Source organism: Lampetra fluviatilis, chromosome 36, assembly GCF_964198595.1.
Source record: "Lampetra fluviatilis chromosome 36, kcLamFluv1.1, whole genome shotgun sequence".
NCBI lineage: Eukaryota > Metazoa > Chordata > Hyperoartia > Petromyzontiformes > Petromyzontidae > Lampetra > Lampetra fluviatilis.
Genome location: NC_136310.1, coordinates 2,415,116 through 2,436,793, shown reverse-complemented (window position 1 = coordinate 2,436,793; position 21,678 = coordinate 2,415,116). Strand labels below are relative to the sequence as shown.

Here is a 21,678-nt window from a genome sequence, read left to right as displayed (position 1 = left end):
TCATAATTGCCACCACTTCCAAACCCTTCCGAGCAAAATAATATAAACAATTATATTTACTGTTAACTGTTCTCGATGACATTATAGGAAGGATCGATGGTGATAGAGCTTCATAAATGTAAAGCAATAAAGGACATAGGCAAAACAAACAAGTCCACAAATTCGTAACAAGAGGGATTGCAACGATTCACACGATCCACCATCCGTCGTGAAATCTCGGCCACTTTCACCCCGCAGCCTCTCACCACCAATATGACTCAAACTTAAGTTTTGGGTCAGACCGCATAGGTGAAATGTGTGTCGTATACCCTACTCCACCCGACACAGACAGCAAATTAACAATTGTTACATCTCGATTTAAAACTTTCGTGACTGGAGGTATTCATATTCTTGGTTCTTTCGGTAAAGTCACGTGACTTTACAGAAAGAACCAAGAATAATTGTTACATTGTTAAATGTACGTCGATTGCTGTCCAACGCACTGTTTTTTTTTCTAAGTTAGCACGTTTTTTCATCACGTGACAACGTTATTCATTGTCAGTGTCGAGTGGGAGAAGGAGTTCGACACGCATTTACCTTAAGCGATCCTAAACAAAAAAACGATTTTCCATCATGGTCAATGTTAACGATTTAATCCACAAATGTATATATTTGTTTTGTCCTTATAGTGTGTGGAGAATATACATCACAGTGGAATTAACATATAAAAGCGACGTCGCTACAAGCATTGGACATTATTAATGTTTACAGATGCACTTAGCGAGTGTAAGAATACGTTTTGATCGATGACTGCGTGAAGCGTTATATCCCTAATGTTGAAAGTTATCCAGGGATCACACATCATTGCACTTGGACAAGATGCATACTGGATAGCACCTGCGTTTCTCACGCTTGCGTCTTGATGTCTCGTTGTAAAATTACGTTTGACTTTTCACACTCGTAATCCAGATACAAAAGTAAAAAAAACCGATGTATTCAAGTGCGCAATGAAAGGCGATTATCGATTATGTAGAGCTGATTTTTGCGGGCACTACTACACAGACGTTACATATGCCGTTTAATACAGAAACAAAGTCCCGTTTCAAGACATCAAATAAATGTAGTTTATGCGTTTTTTAAAGAACTGCAGGAAAACATCGCATAAGAAGGTCAATTGGGTTATGGATCAGAATGTTGTTTTCTTTCCATGTCGTGTACCAAGGACTAGTTCGAAGCTTCGTAGCATTTATATTCTGAGTGTTGACGATACGCGTGCGTGTTGTGTGGTATGTATGTATGTATGCACATAACTTTCATGCATGTATTTGGAAATTGTTACTTACTTCATTTCTGCTTTAATAGTTTCTTACATATCCAATGACATTATAATCTCGCTGTTTGACTCTTGCTGCATGAGCAATATCAAATGGTCTGAACTGTATGTATTTAGGCACCAGTTTGAAAAATCTTGAAAGATATATTCAAAATTGGATTATGACTCATGAACTTGAGCTAGATTCATGATGTTCAGCCTGATGTAAAAAAACAACGGTGTCTGCTTGTCTAAACACTGTGCAACTGTCCATGTATGTGCAACTACTTCTATTTCAACAATCGCGTGACAGTGGAATATTTCGGCATGTAAATGTACGTGTATGTTGAACTTCTTTCGCTCCGTACATAGCCAACCGTGCTAATGTGGCAGTCTCAATGGAAAAAGAAAACGTGTTGAAAGCACTGCATTGACAAAGCCAATCAACCTCGGAGAACCAATCAAATGTTACCAGTGCTAACCGTTTTAATTGTCCAACAATGGACTACACATTTTCTCACAACAAACCGTGGTCTGTACACTGATGAAGCTCAGATGACATGCATCACCACCGTGTGTCAATTGAAATTGCGAAAAATTCTGAGGGCAATGTACAACGAAAATACCAAAAAAAAACGTGGAAAAAACTGGGTGCACATCGAAAACGGCACATTCATGTGTAGCTGTATGCCGATAGCAGTCTTCTATAGAAGCAATGTCATTATACAGTTCTGTAGGCTTCAGAATGCACTCTCACAGGATGTTGTGGATGTGTGGGTGAATGTGAGTGACCCATTTACCACACAATGGGGGTTGGCAATTTGTGAGAATTTTATGGGAAATGTTCGCGGAAATAGTTTGAAATTTCTTCCGCCTCTAAGAATACCACAGTGTCATTATTTTGTGTGCATTGTGTCATTTGTCACATTTGCTGAATGCTATTGCTTCTAAGCTTTTGTTGAACTCTTTCGTACATTATTGAACATTCCCCATTTGGGCAATTACGTAGCAATTTGAAAAAGCTGTCAAGTTACGAGAGCTGGAAGTCTAAATGGACTCTTTATACAAAACATAGGGACTCTTAAACATTGTAATGAATTGCAGCGAATACTATTTAGGATTTATACAAAACATGTAACGAAATAACAAAGGAACACTACCACTGTAATCAGGCATTTTGCTTCATACTAAACCACGCACAGTTAAACACTGCCTACCCGTTATGGCATACAGTACAACACTTGGAATTATTGATGCAAAATACCGTACGAAGTTTTGCTAACTAGCAGAAACTTAACGCATCGTCAATTCCGACTTCCTACATTTGCATTCTGTCTTGCAGAATTTTCTGAAGACGCTTGATGTGGTATCAAAGCTAAACGTCGCGTTAATTATCAATCTTGTTTTGCCAAAATTGTTCTTCAACTTATCACCGAGCTGAAACAATGGAAATTGGCGTGTACATGTCTTGCATGCCTGTACGGCAATTCAAATTGTTTGGCTGCCTTGGTGGGAGGGTCTTTCAGCTGCAAACATTTTACAGCGATAATTACAAAAATGAGCGATGGATTTTAGAAACTCACAGATTCTCTTTACTCGGGTTTTAAAATGTAAATGTTTTTTCTAAGGCAATTAATTGGTATATATGTGAATTACAAAAGTTTGACTCTTTTGTTGGGGATTGTGTGTCGGTGTTATATGTTGGTTCCAAAAAAAATCATCCTTATTTTCACGAAGCTAGAATAGCAATAAAAATTACATAAATTCCATAATTTATTGATGAACAGGGCTGGATATCGCAAAACAATTTCATATTGTTCCTCAAAATTAATTGCACAATGTTAAAAGTGGGGTTTATTCCAATGTTAACAAATTACTTTACAAATTCCAGATTGATCCTTCCATTTTATTTGAACTTCTTCAGTGCACAATTAAAAAAAAATCGCACACGATTTTAATACAGACTTTTTTCCATGAGACTTTAACGTTAATGATAACACAGAATATGCATTCCATTGCACAATTGGGTGGCATATGGGAGGAAATAAATGCTATTAAGAAAACGGCATGTTTAAAAGATTAATTCGTGAAACAAAACACGTAAGCTGTGTGTGTCTATTTTTCTACGCTGCATTAAGAGAATTAAAATAAATTGCGATATTGATAACTCGTATCATACCCACCATTAGATATAAAAGTGTAAAAAAATACATATGTTACCCTTGTGACTGATGATAATCTATAAACAAAAAACGTTTACTTGTTCATTTAACTGTTTGCTTAATACATTGTCAGTTAGGACATTCAACGAACTCCCTTTTGAATGCAACAATAAAACAAAACGATGCATATATTATCATTATTATTATTTCTCCTTGAGAAACAAGAAACATGTTGAAACAATAATTAGGATCAGTATTAACGTTTGGGTATTAAAGACTCGGCATTAGAACGATTTAAGCCATGGTGACGTATTGGCCAAAAGTATTGAATACTGAACACAGAAAACAAGCATGACTTTGTGTATATCTCCGTGTGTGTTGCTGCTGTACGGAAATATCCTCTAGGTAAGGCTACAAACAGAATGGCTTTCCTCCATGCAATTCACACACGCATACGTCAGTGACATAAGTGGACATAAACAACAACAACAAGGAACGTGATCATTTCCAGTAACATTTCACTTCAAGTGTTATACAACAGAGGCCAGCAAACAGCATGGTATCAGTACAACTAAAAATTCACTGCAGTAAGTCTACAATAGGCCACTTTTGTCTCTCAGATGTGCCACACCGTGATATTTCTTGACATTGCGAGTCGTCAATAAGATTTTTTCTCTTTTTTTTGAGTGACGGCACAAGTGGTGCCTGTCGTGCCGTCACCGTCCCAGTGAAGGAGTGAGCAGCTTGCTGCATTCATTCAGAGCTGGGTTTGCAGCGGTCCACCTGTACGGAACGATGCACAAAAACAAATACGATTCGTTATTCATATATATCTTTGGGAGCACTTTTCTTGAGGTCACGTGTGTATATGTGGGACTTCTTTCGCACCGTACATAGCCAACCGTGCTCATCGAAGGTGCGGGGTGAAGGACACAATTGTTGCATATCCGACTGTCAAACAGCGCTGACCAATTGGATTGCCTTCACCCAGTGCAGTGCATTAGTGGAACTGATTTTATGGAGATGCTCCCAAATCCTTTTCAGTAAGTTTTTGTGAAGCAATAGGATTGCTCACCTATTTTCATCCATTTTTACATGACATACAACCGACACATGAGTAGGTTGTTTGTATGCAAAGATATTCCAATCTTTATACATCCACGACAATCAAAACGAGTTTACCAAAAGTCCCAAGAAGAATGCTCTTTAAAACTAGTATCCACTGCTACGAACCCAACAATTGTAATTGTATCCCTGGCCACAGCTAACGTGAGAGTCAAGTGGTCGACTTAGCCTAAACTGAGTATCTGGCAAGATATTTAAATAACTGCACTTGCCAGACAAAGGCATTCAAGCGTGTTGCTGGCCACATCACCCTTTCACTCGGCAGGCCAGTCTTAGAAGAGGTGGTTACTAACGCTATCTTCCCCAACATTCTGAATGGCTCTAGATTTGAAGCTTTCGTGACTGCAAGGATTCATATATTCGTAGGTTTTTTCGGTAAAGTCACGTAGGTAAAAAATTAATATTAATAAAAGTAAAATAAATAAAATCACGACGTTTCGGAGGCAACACAAGCTTTCACCTGAAGACGGAAGCTTGTGTTGCCTCTGAAACGTCGTGATTTTTATTTTATTTTTTATTTTACTTTCATTAATTTTTATTTTTTACCTACGTGACTTTACCGAAAAAACCTAAGAATATTCTGAATGGCTACACAGGGCTCCTTTGTATTTGTGCGCGTGTTTGTCTATGATACCTTCTTGACAAGTTGGTCCCACCCAGCCGTAGAGACAGCTGCAGCTTCCAGAGCGAGGGTTGCACAGTGCCTTGTTGGCACATTCACACGTCAAGGAGCAACGTGGCCCGTATCGATTCACTCGGCAATCTGCAGACGAACAGAGGAGACACACCGATGTTATGTTTTGTTTGTGTTAACCAAACGCCCCCGATTCACATCCATGTTGTGAACAATAATCATCATTTCAATATAAGTGCAAATGTATTATTGCCCAGAGATGCTGCGCAATAATAATAATGATGGTAATTGTTTGTTTTTGTAAGAGCACTGCACAATAAGTGACTTAACCCTTTCCATTTCCGATGATGTACTGATGATGTACGTGTACGTACGTCATCAGTTTTTCTTCCAATTCCGTGCCGACTAAGTAAATGTACGTCATCAAATAACGCAGTAAAAGATAAACTAAGACGAGAACGAAAACAAGAAAATATTACAGCACGACGTCGCATATCCGATAGTCAAATATCCGCCCCGTTCAATCATCTCGCCACACCCAGTGCAACAATTGTGCGTGGCGTAAGCGTAACATTCTTATATATGTTCACATATATGACCATGTTACATATCTTCAGTCGTCATAAAGTTGGATATGTAATGTTATATTGTAAAATAAAAAAATATATAATAAGATCAAAAAGAATACCAGACCAGTAGCTGTATTTCGGACGAACTCACCCACGTCACACTTGTCACCGGCCTTGCCCAGAGGACAGAGGCATTTTCCCGTGACGTGATCACACTGCGAGCCATCCACACAGTCGCATCTGCTCAGGCACTTGTCTCCAAAAGTGCCGACGGTACACTCTGCACGAACGATGGAGCGGGGGAAAAAAAACACACTTAAAGAAAACGTCAGAATTCAACAAGAGTAGTACCAGGCATCAGCGTGGTCGTGCAAATTGCAAGAGAGGTCTGGACACAAAGGTGGATATCATGGATTAATGATTCTCACTCCCGCACCCCTCCGTTACTTTCCTCCACGATTCAAATAAACAGAATCCCATCTAAACTCAGACATTCTTTTACCTGATACGTAACGTGGTTATGCAAGAAATCCCTCAGCTTATAAGGGAATGTTTGGTAAGAATATGTTTCTTGAACTTATTTCACACCGTACGTAGCCAACCGTGCCAATTGGAAGTGTGAATATGTAAGGTGTTAAGTTCTTTGTACACACACACATATGTATATATATAAAAGTCATGAGGTGTACCTACACATTCAAGAGCTGACTATCCATGTTGTGCAGGGCTGCACAAACCTGCAGCGAGAGTGAGCAGTGCTGGTGGGGGGGTGCAGTGCTTGTGGCAGTTTAGGCCAGCCAGGAATGAAATAGCACGTTCCAAATTTTCGGAAGAGCACCACATTTGTTGGAGACGTAGATTACAACAAATGTTATCATTACGGAACCTTGAGCCCGGAAACAATATCTAATTTGTAGGTTCTGAGTGCTTTTCGAGGTAATTTTTGGGTCGTTTTGAAAGAGGCAACGACTAAATGAATATACGTAGCACTCCACAAACAGACAATTCTAATCCCCGGTATGAAATTACAGTGCCTCATGACGGTTCATAAGACCCACTCTCAACTTTTGCTTTACATTAATTAGGAGAAGAACATGGAGCATGATATTCCGGAGAATACCGTGTATGTGTTTAATTTAGGGCACGGTTGGGGAAAAGGGAATGATGTTTATTTTTTTGTGTGCGCACGATGAAACGGTCCTTCACATTGCTCCACGTACCATGGTCACACTTGGAGCCGTGGTACCCTGCTGGGCACACACACTGCCCCGTCACCGGGTGGCACCGGGCACCGTTTCTGCAGTCACAGGGCCTCATGCAGTTCAGGCCAAAGAATCCAGGTGGGCATTCTGTCGAGACAAACAAGCCCAACATTTGTTTTTGTCTAAAGATAATTCACCACGATACTTGCTGTGTGTCCATTCAATGATAGTAGCTGATCTGTTCGCAAAGCCAACACAAGAAGTGTTACTGTCATGGGTCAAGTATTTCTTGAATGTTGGAATCTTTAAATGTCGACCATTGACAATCCCATTTGAATAGGTCATTAACTCGCAGAGCAATGAATTATGGCAGGGAAGAGCCATAGACGTATATACAACATGTAACTTTGTTCGATGGTTAGCCAAAAGTCGCTGCTGCGAGGATGAGCGGAGTTTGGCATGGCGGTTTAGTGGTCTAATCACCACCTGCTTCCTTCTCTATGGGGATAGAGTGTTGCCCCCTCGCACCTGTGTTTTTTTTCTCCGGGTACTCTGGTTTCCTCCCACATGTATAACTACTCATCATTAATTGGCCTAAACATATTTTAAAATAAATCTTTGAATTAAGAAACAACATAGTAAAATAAAAACACAATGCAAGACCCTCATGAAAAAAAAGTCGTAACGCTCTGCAGCTCTCCTGAATAAATAAATAAATTACGATTAATATATGAATCATTGTTAAGAAAACATGTTTTTATACAGATGAAGTTCTCTGTGTAAAAAAAAAACCTGGGGCATTACAATTTAATTTGATGCACACGACAAGTCCCCATTTCATTTATTATGTCAGCAGCTAAACCTCTGCCTCAATAAGTGGCAAAAAAAATAGCTCTTTTGTCTTTTTACGGAAGCTAGGCGATGGGCGAGCTTTGTTTGATTACAATGTTTTTTTTTTACGGTTGCGAGCGACTGCTAATGGGGTATTTATTTTGCATTACAACCACGACGGCGTCGCGTGTTCGTCAGGCGAGCCACCATTGTGGAGAGATGCTCTTGTAAACTCGTAAGCTGATACGGCTTCTGCGCAATGGTCTTACTGAGGGGGCTTGTGCTGCCCACAGAGGCATATAGGCCAGATGTAGCAGGGAAATATGTGACATCGAGAAAATTTACGGTGGGTTGATTTCAGCACATGTTGAATTTGTATTGATAATGTGCATGGTATTGACTCATAAGTATTAGCAAAGTAAAGCCCCTCCCAATTTCTGCTCAAAAGCAGATATATTAATTTATGAATAAGATCATTACCCCAAAGCATGGATAATTAAAAAGTATTCTTGAAGCTCATTGAGGCTTCGTGGATAAAAAACCACAGGCCCAGCTCTGCTAATGAGACCCAAACAGTCAAAACGGTTCCAGAGTTATCTTGCCTCGACAAATGCTGCTTGACAATAACGGTCTGGAAAAGCGGTAGGCTGATTAACTAAAACACAGTTTTATTATTATGTAACTTTCATATCCGGTTGCGGCGTGTGGCTTGAAATGTTAATGTCAGGAGTTAAAATCCCATGCGTCCCTTAGGGCTCTCAATAAAAAACGGTGTCACTTTGAGGACGGTCAACAGTGACTGTCCTGTGGACCACCCCCCCCTCACCCCCGTCATAAGAATGTTGAATTTCCACCTCTGGCTCAAGGCTGTAAACAAGGGACGAAAACCGCAGGGGCCTACCGTATTCACAAGCGTGTCCGTAGACTCCCTCCGGGCACTTGCAGCAGCCAGTGAAGCGGTCGCAAGTGCCGTTGTTCCGACAGGGGCAGCTGACCTGGCAGCCGGCGCCGTATTTACCTTCGGGGCATTCTGTAGCAAAGAAGCACAGGCCTCAGGCGTGGCGAAGATGCGGTGATTGTCTTGCACATTTCCGTCTGCTCCGACGAAGCGACTCACTCACTCAATTGAAGTTAGTTAGTTACTGCTTTTAAGGAAGACAACGGTTGTTGTCCTATGGATGGACTGATTTCTGCAATGGACATGTGCAATTCACACCAGCACCATCAAAGGAGGTGATTGCCCGTCCAACTTAAATGCTAGGTAGGAGGGATGCAGTTTCACGTTTGGAAGTAAAAAAAGAACACAAGTAGTTTACACGTTTTTCTTACGAGTAAAGTTATAGAATTATCAACAAGAGCAGCTTTTATTTTGAGAAACCTGACCACTCAATGTGCAGCGTATGCAGATATATGCATGTATATACAGTGTATTTCATACCATGAAAACGGTGCTAATAAGGGAGTTTAAGTTTCGGATTGTTGGCATAAGAATTAACAGCTTGGGAGAAGTGTATGTGTACGTACACACACGCACATGGACCTTTCTCACAGTGTAGACCAGTCCAGCCCAAACCGCAAGTGCAAGTCCCGTTGGCTGTGTCGCACAGTCCTCCATTGCGGCATGCACAGCTCTGCTGGCAGCCAGCCCCAAACCTCCCTCGAGGGCACACTGATACAAGAACGCACACATGCACACACGTGTATGCATACACATGATAACACAAAGTCAAAGATCCCCTGCGTAGCCTCTAACAGGCTGCTGGTGAAAGCGCTGTTAGCCATCACATGTGTAGGCCGGCACGAAGGACGAGGTGGTGTGGCCAGCACCATGCCTGGCCACCTCTGATGTTTACACACCGCACCAGGGGCTCTTTTATGGTTGAGTCGATCTAGAGGAGGCCCAGGACCGGTTCCGTTATCACTTTTGGCAGGGGATCTAACCCAGGCCACCGGAGTTCGCAGTTCAGTGTGCTAACCACAACGCTACCACCCCTCCACTGACATGAGATTGAAAACGGATTTCTTTAGAACTGCTTTTGTGTTTAGTTTCTTGTTCTTCCCCCGCACCTCCGATTAGCACGGTTGGCTACGTACGGTGCGAAAAAAATCACAAAGACACACACATAATGTACACACCCGTACATGCATCAACACACACAGTGCACACTCTCGAATACGAACACAAACAAACATTTGTGATGATGGCGCTTTGGGTGGAAGATTTGTGTGCCAAAAGGCGCCACGTGTTTAAGAAAAAAATTGTATTGACTCGACTCGGCACGTGTATGTGGTCACACGCACGTGCAGGCAAACGTAAAGAATGCAGACTTGAATGCACACATACATCCATACGTGCGTACTGTATATATTAAAAGAGGGTATATTGGCCTCACGTACACACAGAAACGCAAATACACGTGTGCGCGTGCGCACATGAGCACACGAATGCCTGTCACCGACGCAGGATATTTATTGTTGGTGGCTGTTATAATTCACAATTTGGTGTTTACTCATGGGAAGCCCTGTTTTGCTGTCACACTGTTTTTGTATAGCGCAATGTTTCAGTTGATGGAGTGAATAGGGTTGGAGGGCCGTTTTGTTAGTGGCTAGTCACGTGCAGTAACGATTTTCAATCATCACGTTTGTCAACAACCGGCGACGTTTTGTGGCGCGTGTGGGCTCATGCCGGTGTCTCTCGTCCACCGTTGCAGAGAAACGAACGCTACCCAGTGGAGCACTTTCTATGCAAGCGTTGCCGGGCGTCCTCAACCAGCCGCGTGTATGTACCAGAGGTGGGACAAAGTCATTGTTGTGCAAGTCACAAGTAAGTCTCAAGTCTTTGCTCTCGAGTCCCGAGTCAAGTCGAGTCAAAGATGAGGCAAGTCCAAGTCGAGTCTGAAGTTATCAAAATCATGACTCGAGTCTGACTCGAGTCCAAGTCGCATGACTCGAGTCCACACCTCTGGTATGTACGTATGTACGTTGAACTTCTTTCACACCGCACGTAGCCAGCCGTGCTAATCGGAGGTGTGTGGGGGGGGGGAAGGACTACAAACTAAACACAAAAAATCTGTTATATAAAAAAAATTGTTGATTTGAAAGTGCATCGCTCCAGTGGCTTCCTAATATCGGAAGGAAGAGCGGTCCAGATGGCCGCAGAAGTGCATCCGAAAGCGTGCGATGCGGTGACCAAAGTCTTTGTCCCCTCAGGCGGGTGACGCGGAAGAGGGCAGGAATCCAACGCAGAATAACCTCCATTAGTCCAACCCAATGCTTTTTTTTGCCAGGGCGTTCTCTCGCTACGATCACGGCCCAGAGAGAGACGGGACGGGTCGACTTTTGGCAATTTGCTAATGCAGAAAATGTAAAGATACCGACCCATCTCTGAACATCTGGACACCGCGTCGCCGTAAGGCGGCCACATGGCGCGGCGGTTATATAACTTCGCTCGGATTATCTTTTGTCACGAAAAACTGAATGTTCCACATCTTTTTTAGTTTAGCAGAGGCACTCTGCATTACATTATTTTATTTATTTAACATGACGATCATCATCATCATCATCAGCCCATGGTCTAGCCACTACTGGATGAAGGCAGCTAATCCTGTGCAGCAGCACTGGCCTGCAAATTGTGGCCTATGTTTCAAAGTTCTGTAATATGTGAGTAATGGCCATATAACCACGATAACAATCTTTTTTTTAATAGCTCCCTGTCCACCAGGGCAACTTAGAACACTTTACACTGTGCATAAGTGGCTTCCATCGCATTGCATCTAATCTCAAGCATTTTAGAATCAGAATATTTATTTAGACTGGAGGAATCCGAAGAGCTTTGGAACTCTTCTTCACAGATGTCCAGTAATGGGCAGGTCAGCAAGTTTAAACGGGCATCCCAAGTGGCAGCTGTCCCCTGTGTATGACAATGCGACACCCAGTGCCTGACCTGCAAGTGGGTATTGGTCTGCCAGTCTTGGGGGGGGGGGGGGGGGGGGTGGAGGGGAGGGGGGCGATGATTGCAAAGTAAAACTTCCATGCAGGTTGCTCACCTTGTTGGCACGTGGCCCCTGTGCGCCCAGGCTGGCACTGGCACCGTCCACTCACGGGGTCACACGAGCCCCGCTCCCCACAGGAGCAGAGGGATGCACACTCCTTGCCATAGTGGCCTGCAGGACAGGCTGCTCGCCCGGACGCACAAAACAAAGAGAAAGATCCCCTCCGCACCCCAGTATGGCCTTAACAGACTGTTGGGGTAAGGTAAAAGTAAAGGGGCCAACCTTGCAATGTATTGCTCATGCCACTGCTGGAACATGGGCCTCGATTAAGGTGCTTCGGTGGCAAGATGTTAACCCCCTCGCCTGGTATACAGGAGGTCGTGGGTTCGATCCCGACCCTGACGCCTGCTGTATATTTTGAGTTTGCATGTCTCTTTCTCCCCGTGGACAAGTGGGATTTCTCTCCAGGTCCTCTGGGTTTTCCCTCCATGTTTATAAACATGCGTTTATGGTATTTGGCTGCTATAAATTTCCACGTGATAAGCCACTTTGTTGAGCTATCATTTGTTGCCAGATTGCTTCTGAAAAAGAGCTTCATAGCTCAGCGGGTCTTACCTAGTCAAATAAAAAAAAGTAGGAGTAAAGAGTAAATAAGTTCATAATCAACGATTTTTGGGTTTAGATCGCGTTATTTATAAATGTGTCGTAACCCTCCACCACCCGACACGGCCAATCAGTAAAAAAAGTGTCACGTTGACAAAAGACAAATAGTTCACTGCTTTAGCCCACCGGTGTGTTGAAGCGTGAAACCACAACATTTACAATTTGAGTACGACGTTTCGCTGGTAATTGCATCCAGCATCATCGGGCAATTCGCCAGAATGGTGAGGCTGTGCTGTGTCTCCCGTTCTTATATAGAGCAGCAGCAGGGTGACGTCATCATTAACTCATTAACTCATCAGGTGCAAAGATTTGAGGGGGGGGGGTTATTGTAATTATATACTTGATTAGTAATAAGGCTATTGTTACGATGCGAGTTGTAGATTAGTAATCATTTGGAATGTGTTCTATTGTGATTATGCTACATTAATAATCAGTTAGTGCTTGTTTCCCTTATAAGGAATTGTAATGCATCTTATTTAATAATACGCTTCCAGGCCGCACTAAGCCTGTAGCTGTCTGAGCGATTAAAGTTATTTCTGTTTCTCTCAATCTCAATGGATTCTCTAATTAGTCTTTGCCAGTAGTAACTAGTTTTACACAACACTTCAACGTTGTCAAAATCAATTGAGTGTCCCTGTTGACAAGCATGTTCTGCCACTGCCGACAGTTGTGTTTGCGATAGTTTAATATTTCTCTGGTGTTCTTTTAGTCTTACACTAACGTTACGCCCTGTCTGTCCAATATAGCATCTGCCACATACACAATTAATCCGATATACACCTTCTGTTGATAATTTAGGTAATTCGTCTTTAGTGGACGTTACTAGTTGTTGAATTTTGTGTACTGTACCAAATCTTACTGTAATGTTTTGCTTTTGCAAAACACGGGCTAATTTGTCAGTTACTCCTGAGATAAATGGTATTTTTATTGTTTTAATAATCTGATCGCTTTCAGCAGTGTTGCTTTGCGATCGTGATTTGGCATTTAGTGCTCTGTTAATTTGAGCATTATTGTAGCCATTCTGTCTTAGTGCTTCTTTAACATGTTTAATCTCTCTCACTAGACTTTCATCATCTGACACTGTTTTAGCCCGATGTATGAGCGTCATCGGGCTAAAACAGTGTCAGATGATGAAAGTCTAGTGAGAGAGATTAAACATGTTAAAGAAGCACTAAGACAGAATGGCTACAATAATGCTCAAATTAACAGAGCACTAAATGCCAAATCACGATCGCAAAGCAACACTGCTGAAAGCGATCAGATTATTAAAACAATAAAAATACCATTTATCTCAGGAGTAACTGACAAATTAGCCCGTGTTTTGCAAAAGCAAAACATTACAGTAAGATTTGGTACAGTACACGAAATTCAACAACTAGTAACGTGCACTAAAGACGAATTACCTAAATTATCAACAGAAGGTGTATATCGGATTAATTGTGTATGTGGCAGATGCTATATTGGACAGACCGGGCGTAACGTTAGTGTAAGACCAAAAGAACACCAGAGAAATATTAAACTATCGCAAACACAACTGTCGGCAGTGGCAGAACATGCTTGTCAACAGGGACACTCAATTGATTTTGACAACGTTGAAGTGTTGTGTAAAACTAGTTACTACTGGCAAAGACTAATTAGAGAATCCATTGAGATTGAGAGAAACAGAAATAACTTTAATCGCTCAGACAGCTACAGGCTTAGTGCGGCCTGGAAGCGTATTATTAAATAAGATGCATTACAATTCCTTATAAGGGAAACAAGCACTAACTGATTATTAATGTAGCATAATCACAATAGAACACATTCCAAATGATTACTAATCTACAACTCGCATCGTAACAATAGCCTTATTACTAATCAAGTATATAATTACAATAACCCCCCCCCTCAAATCTTTGCACCTGATGAGTTAATGAGTTAATGATGACGTCACCCTGCTGCTGCTCTATATAAGAACGGGAGACACAGCACAGCCTCACCATTCTGGCGAATTGCCCGATGATGCTGGATGCAATTACCAGCGAAACGTCGTACTCAAATTGTAAATGTTGTGGTTTCACGCTTCAACACACCGGTGGGCTAAAGTAGTGAACTATTTGTCTTTTGTCAACGTGACACTTTTTTTACTGATTGGCCGTGTCGGGTGGTGGAGGGTTACGACACATTTATAAATAACGCGATCTAAACCCAAAAATCGTTGATTATGAACAATATTGGTCGCGAAAGCCTACGTGTTAAAGAGTAAATAAGATGGAATCTTGGCCTACTTCCCCCTTGTTGTTTGACGTTCATAGAACAACCTGTAACGTATGGACATTCAATGGGTGAACCCATATTTGAACGTGCGTTTACCTACAGAAACGCTCGTGCGTTCATTAAGCCCCATCAACTCAGCAGGGGGAGAGCCATCGGCTCCCACGGCTGTGAGTTAACATCCTGGCTGGAGGTTGACTCAGGGCCTCATCACCCGAAGGGTCGATAAAATTAGTACCACTTTGCGGAGAAGTCAACTGTGGTTGTACAATGGATAAACTCACCCCTGCTGTAGAAATATATGGAATGTCCACCACTGATTCAGGGCTGGCTGTAAACACGAGATGTTGTATGCGTGTATTTACGCTGAACTTCATTCGCACCATACGTAGCCAACCGTGCGAATCTGAGGTCAGCGCCAACGCTTCAATGCCCATTGAGCAGGATATCACATGGACTCTGAATTAAGACTTTACAAAGAATACCTCCCCCCCCCCCCAATCCCATCATATTTAATGTTGTCGATGTCCCAGCACGGTCTGGCGAAGCCATGTGGAGGCGGAGGGGTGGGGTGGGGCGGGGGGTCCAACGTACGCTGGCCGCAGTCGGCTCCGAGGAATCCGGCGGGGCACTCGCACGTTCCTGTGGCCGTGTCGCAGCGTCCCCCGTTGTGGCACTTGCACTGCCGCTCGCAGTCGGAGCCGTAGCTGCCCTCGGGGCACTCTGCGGGGCGGCGGGCAGAACGAACGCAACGGCGGCTCGGCAAACGAAGCGGCCCAACGTCGACAAGCAAATTGAGGATCGTCACGGTGAGATAGAGAGCCCCTCTGCAGGGCCCTACCAAGGAATGTCGCGGTCGCGGTCACAGCGTCCTAATAAATGGGTTATGACCTGGCTAGGTGGTGAAGGGTTATATTAACAGATTGATACAGCTTGTGTTGCCTCCGAAACGTCGTGATTTGTATTTTATATTTATTTTACTTTTATTAATTAAAAAATTTCACCTACGTGACTTTACCGAAAAAAACCTAAGAATATGATATGCTAATCTCTAGCAACACAATGACCGAGGTATAGCTAGCTCTGCGATCTTACATTCACTTGCAAATTCCATCTCTAGCCCCACCCACTTACCATTGCATTGTACCCATCTCAAACCCTTATAACCTTTGGCTACAGTAGCTCTCTCGCTATATTTCTTCCTGCCTCAGCAGTCCGCCTACTGTATTTTTTCACCTGAAGACGATTGCTTGTTTTGCGACTGAAAGGTCGTGATTTTTATTATTATTATATAATTTTTCTATCTATGTGACTTTACCGAAAGACCAAAAGAGTAGGTGGTAGAAGTTTATCGCTGCGATTGCTTGCTCATGACACTGCTGCCAGAAGGGCTTCCGCTTTCAGATGTGCTTCTGCGGCCGTCTGGAACGCTCTTTCTTCCGATATTAGGAAGCCACTGGAGCTTGAAAACCCAATTATTTTAAACTCTAGCTTGATAGAACGTTTCTTAAGAACTGCATTAGGTGTTGAGTAGTTTGTTATCCTTCCTCCGCACCTCCAGTTATCACGGTTGGCTACGTATGGTGCAAAATAAGTTAAACTTACAGACATACACGAGAAGGAGCTCTAGAGAGTCCATCTAGGGGGGTTGTTACGCCTACACTTCCATGCTGGTTAGTTATTATGGAAGAGGTGGACTTATCCACACTTTACCCTACCCCAATCGATCTGCTGATCCACTAACTGTGGTGAACCCATATATACTGCTGGGCGCATAGTGCACATTGCCTTCACAATTATTATTTTTAAGAGACCACCCGAAGTTGGTAGGAAGTGTAGTTGTGTTCTTCACTCACTGCTGTCACATTGCGGTCCGTGGAAGCCAGCGAGGCAGTTGCACCTCCCCGTGACGGGGTGGCATTGCTGGTTGTCTGCCGAGCACTGGCACACCGAGTTGCAGTTCTGACCGAACGTTCCAGCTGGGCAAGCTGCACAGAGACGCACAACGGGGACACGGTCCGTGCGTGTTAGGACGCGGTCCGTGCATGTTAGGACGCGGTCCGTGCGTGTTAGGACGCGGTCCGTGCGTGTTAGGACGCGGTCCGTGCGTGTTAGGACGCGGTCCGTGCGTGTTAGGACGCGGTCCGTGCATGTTAGGACGCGGTCCGTGCGTGTTAGGACGCGGTCCGTGCGTGTTAGGACGCGGTCCGTGCATGTTAGGACGCGGTCCGTGCGTGTTAGGACGCGGTCCGTGCATGTTAGGACGCGGTCCGTGCGTGTTAGGACGCGGTCCGTGCGTGTTAGGACGCGGTCCGTGCGTGTTAGGACGCGGTCCGTGCGTGTTAAGACGCGGTCCGTGCGTGTTAGGACGCGGTCCGTGCGTGTTAGGACGCGGTCCGTGCGTGTTAGGACGCGGTCCGTGCGTGTTAGGACGCGGTCCGTGCGTGTTAGGACGCGGTCCGTGCGTGTTAGGACGCGGGGAGAGATGGTGGTTAACGGCGGTGGCTACTGGAGCCTCTGCGATACGGAGACTTGGAGTTGGGGGGGGTGCATTCAGCCCTCGTATTAAATATAATCGAAACCTCCGATTAGCACAGTTAGTTACGTACGGTGCGAAATAAGTTCAACGCGCGTACATACACAATTCAATAGATTATGAGAATAGGGTTTTCCCCTTCTTTCTGGCAACAAAACAGGTGTCAAGATGTTAAGACACCAAACTGAAACCTTTTACAAGGAATCATGTTTGCATTAACCACGATACTTGCGGTCAGAATGCAAACAAAAAACGTACTCTGATAACATATGCATTGTCTTTGAAACTGATTGGTCCACAACAGAGGCAGCTGGTCTGTAAGTATTTGCAGCAACCGCCATCGTTCAGTATCGACAAAGCAATCAATACACGGTCGACATGGAGTAGAAGCCAAGACGATAGCAGCGTGATGTATGATGAAAACAAATCAATATGAATCGTCACACCACACGGTATCGTGCGCTGGGACAGCGTTGTTCCCTGGAGACTCACTCTGGTCACATCCATTGCCGATGAATCCCGGGGGGCAGCCACAATTCCCTGTCACGTGATCGCAGGGCACGCCGGACGCGCACGAGCACCTCCGGGTGCAGCCCTCGCCGTAATGGCCCGGCAGGCAGGCTACGGGGAACAAACGTCGCTTGAGCGTCTTTGTGGTTTGTGTTTGTATCGTTATTCAAGAACCCAGGATGCAAAGTAGATTTCGAAGAGGGGGAGGGGGCTGGGGGGGGGAGAGGAGGAACATTTATGGGGGGTGGGGGGTGGGGCAAGAAGATTGAAGAGGAAGTAGGGGAGCGTCTCTCCCGTTCACAATCGCTGGCCACGACGTGAACACTCTGTGGGTACGGCTCTGAGATGTGTTCTCGGGCTGTAACGCGCGCTCGTCGGCACGATGTCCGACGTTTTGATGCGTTTGGAATAATTTGGCTGCTATAAATTTCCACATGATGAGCCATTTCGTTCAGCTACCATTTGTGAGTGCCAGGTCGCTTCGGGGATAGGAGCTATGTAGCTCAGTGGGCCTTAACTGGTAAAATTAAGTAAAAATAGTTCAGTTGAGTTTAGATTCTTCAGTTCTTCAGCAATAGTTGTTTGGCAACTCTAGAAGCTTGCAGCACGTGGCAGGAAGCGTGCTGGGATATTCGTTCCGAACAACGCGCGTTACAGCCCAATAACATACTGGTAGAAGTGATGCAGAACAGCCGCGAACAGTCATATTCAGTAGGCGGTAATGGTCCAGGTCGATCACTTGGATGGATAACTTTATTTTGTAACAAAAACACATTTGGGGGAAAAAATGCAGTTTGCAAAACAATTAGAAGAGGATGTAAATGTGTTCGCGAATGCGTGTGTGTGAGTGCGTGTGTGTGTAACTCAGCCTCGAATGAGTATCTGGTGCGGTGTGTAAACATCGTACCAGGTACTCATTCTCAAAGGAGACAAAGGCGGCCGGGCGTGGTGAAGGCCATCCCACCCCCTCGCATGCCATTCCGGCCTTCATAGGTGCTGCTCGCTAACAGCACTTGCCCCAACGCACTCTTAAGGCTATACGGGTGGGGGTGGGAGGCCGTTGTCTGTGTGTGTGTGCGCATGTTGTGTGGGTGCGCGCGTGTGCATGTGCGTGCGTGGGTGCGCGCGTGTGCATGTGCGTGCGTGGGTGCGCGCGTGTGCATGTGCGTGCGTGGGTGCGTGCGTGTGCATGTGCGTGCGTGGGTGCGCTCGTGTGCATGTGCGTGCGTGGGTGCGTGTGCATGTGCGTGCGCTCGTGTGCATGTGCGTGCGTGGGTGCGCGCGTGTGCATGTGCGTGCGTGCGCGCGTGTGCGTGGGCGCTGCGGAGTGGACTCACGCTTGTCGCAGTGGCGGCCGCGCCACCCGGCGTGACAGTGGCAGGCGCCCGTCGCGTGGTGGCACGAGTCGCCGTGCGTGCACTCGCACCTCTCCCCGCACCGCCCGCCAAACAACCCGGGCGGGCACGCTGCGCAAAATAAAAAGACAGCGCGACGGGAAAAGCCACCACCGGTCAACGGGCGGCAGAGATGGGCGATCCCCGGTCCCGCTCGGCCGGTGGAAACGTGAGCTCTCGCTCTCTCGCTCACCACCGGTGAACAAGAGAGAGAGAGGGGGGCTATACGAGGGGGGACCCTGGCCCAGGTCTGTCGGTGGACTGCGCTGTCCTCTTGAGCCTCTGTGTGTGTGTTGACCGTGAGCCTGCTTACATTGACAAAGATCCCCCGCGAATCGCCTGTAGCAGACTGTTGGGGCAAGTGCTGTGAGCGAGTAGCACCCGTGAAGGCCGGCGCTGTGGCACACGAGGGGGTGGGGTGGCCAACACCACACCCGGCCGCCTTTGTCTCCCCAGTGGCGATGTTTACACAAGCACACTGGGTACTCATTTGAGGCTGAGTCGACCTCGGGGAGGCCCACAACCGGTTCAGATAATCGCGACTGGCGTTGGTCGTGAGCGGGAATTTAACTCGGATCGCCGGTTTACTGAGCAGAAGGTCCACAATATGCCAAGTGGAAAGTAACAAACGGCACTCTTGAAGTTGCAATAGATGAGAGTTTATACGTTTCCTGAATTGAGCGAGGTTGTCATAACAACTTGGGAATCCAAATGATGAGAGGGAAGATGCAGAATGAGAAGTGATGTGACCTGCAGTGTGGTGAGCGAGTGAGTGAGCGACGCTCACAACAACGAGCGGAGCGTCGAGTGCTAAAACAAGTTGGCACAGAAGGGGGCACAGGTGGTGGTGCATCGGCCAGTCATCTCGGTCAGCCTACCCATGGCACCTGGGTCTGCCCCGTGACCTCCTGCCAGCGGGCGTGTGGCCTTAACGTGCACCTAGCCTGGCACAAGCGCGGTGGCGACGATCACCGCCACTTAGTGGCGATTGGCGGTTGTTGTTCTTGTTGTTGAGCAAGTGTGTTGTGATGGGGAGCGGTCGTGTAGCGGTTGATGCGCTGCGCTACGAACCTGGCCACCCGAGTTTGATTCCCGCTCATGGCCTATACCAGTGACGATTATCTGAACCGTTTATGGGCCTCCCCTAGGTCAACTCAGCCTCAATTGAGTACCTCGTGCGGTGTAAACATCACCATGGCTGCCTTTATAGGTGCTCGCTAACAGTCTGTTAAGGCTAGACAGGGGACCTTTGTATTTTGCCCGTGTTTGCCGTCTGCAGCGCAATGGTTGAACAGTGTGGATGAGACTAAAGAATCAGTCTGGTCGATCGAGTTCTCAGCATGGGAGGGGGCATCAAGTTCACGGGGAAAGAAACCTTGGCAGAGGGGCCGCACAAATGCCAGCGTGTGGGGCCGGGTATATTGGTTGTCAGGGGTCGATGCGGTTTCTGTGTGGATTCATGGAATCAGACCACGGTTACTGCCTGGCAATGCTGTGGGGTGTTTTTTTTATAACCATTTGATGTCGTATGACATTAAAAACCTGGTAAGGTTGCTTGCAGCAGCAATAGAACATTGTGTTCCGCTGTAATAGCCTACATATGGAAACCGCATGTATAACCTTTGTATTGTGAGGCCAGCTTTCCAAGTGGATCAAAAGACCTACGTAGTAAGATACGTTTTCGAGTGCCAAGTGGAGTTCATGTACTAACAAATATATTTAAAAAAAATAAGCCGTTGATATATGTTTTACTTCAACTTGACAAAGGAAAATAATAATACGTTGCACAAAATAAACAAATGCTTAATTGAATCAAAGTTAAACTAATACACTCTATTGTACATAGATTGTAAATGCAACACACAAACTATTATGATGGCAATATACGAATCAAATAAGGCGTGTGACGCATTTTACGGAGGAGGTGTTAACGGAATAAACATTTGGGTCTATATACTTTTGGGCCTATGTACATATACTGTAAAGTATTGTTAATCAAATTAAATAATGCCTTGCACTGCAATTCTGTGAAAACATATGCACAGCTTTCAGTAAATGCACGCTACAAATTGCTTACATCGGCATAACTTAAACTGTAGTCCTTGCAAGTCTGCACAATGCAGCTCTCAGTGTTTTATCAACCATGAAATGCGAGTAAATGTATTGTTTACGTTAACACGTAGTCCTTCGCGACCAATATCATCCACAATACAGTTGTTTTGGGCTTAGATCAGATAGATATAATCTATATATCTACATATTTACGTGATCTTTATATCTAAATATCTACGTGATCTTACCCAAAAAACCCTCTTATGGATGATATTGTTTCGTTTGTCGGCCCTATTGGCTTTCCAGAGCAACATTATCCAGTGTCATTTGTTCAAACAAATAAAATCTGTACTGCTTTTTAACCTTCGAGATCTCATCGTAACAATCAAACCTGTTCGAGCAAATGCTGAATAGTTCATGTGGTGCAGCTCCTCGCCGTGCGATAAACACGATGGGATGAATGC

At 44.9% G+C, this 21,678-nt stretch overlaps 1 protein-coding gene across 2 annotated transcripts in view; it reads right to left on the bottom strand.

The window, feature by feature from the left end:
- Positions 1 to 616: 616 nt before the first annotated feature.
- The window catches only part of MEGF6 (multiple EGF like domains 6), a 276,261-nt gene continuing 255,199 nt past the window's right edge, over positions 617 to 21,678 (bottom strand). For both annotated transcript variants that reach the window (XM_078873191.1, XM_078873192.1), the window contains 11 exons: positions 19,106 to 19,234; positions 17,751 to 17,879; positions 16,579 to 16,710; positions 15,317 to 15,445; positions 11,861 to 11,989; positions 9,355 to 9,483; positions 8,716 to 8,844; positions 7,002 to 7,130; positions 5,933 to 6,061; positions 5,213 to 5,341; positions 617 to 4,236 (listed from right to left, as the gene is read on the bottom strand). In XM_078873191.1, the coding sequence (XP_078729317.1) occupies positions 4,211 to 4,236; positions 5,213 to 5,341; positions 5,933 to 6,061; positions 7,002 to 7,130; positions 8,716 to 8,844; positions 9,355 to 9,483; positions 11,861 to 11,989; positions 15,317 to 15,445; positions 16,579 to 16,710; positions 17,751 to 17,879; positions 19,106 to 19,234 (1,319 nt within the window). In that variant the 3' untranslated portion in view covers positions 617 to 4,210. The remainder of the gene's footprint in view (positions 4,237 to 5,212; positions 5,342 to 5,932; positions 6,062 to 7,001; positions 7,131 to 8,715; positions 8,845 to 9,354; positions 9,484 to 11,860; positions 11,990 to 15,316; positions 15,446 to 16,578; positions 16,711 to 17,750; positions 17,880 to 19,105; positions 19,235 to 21,678) is intronic.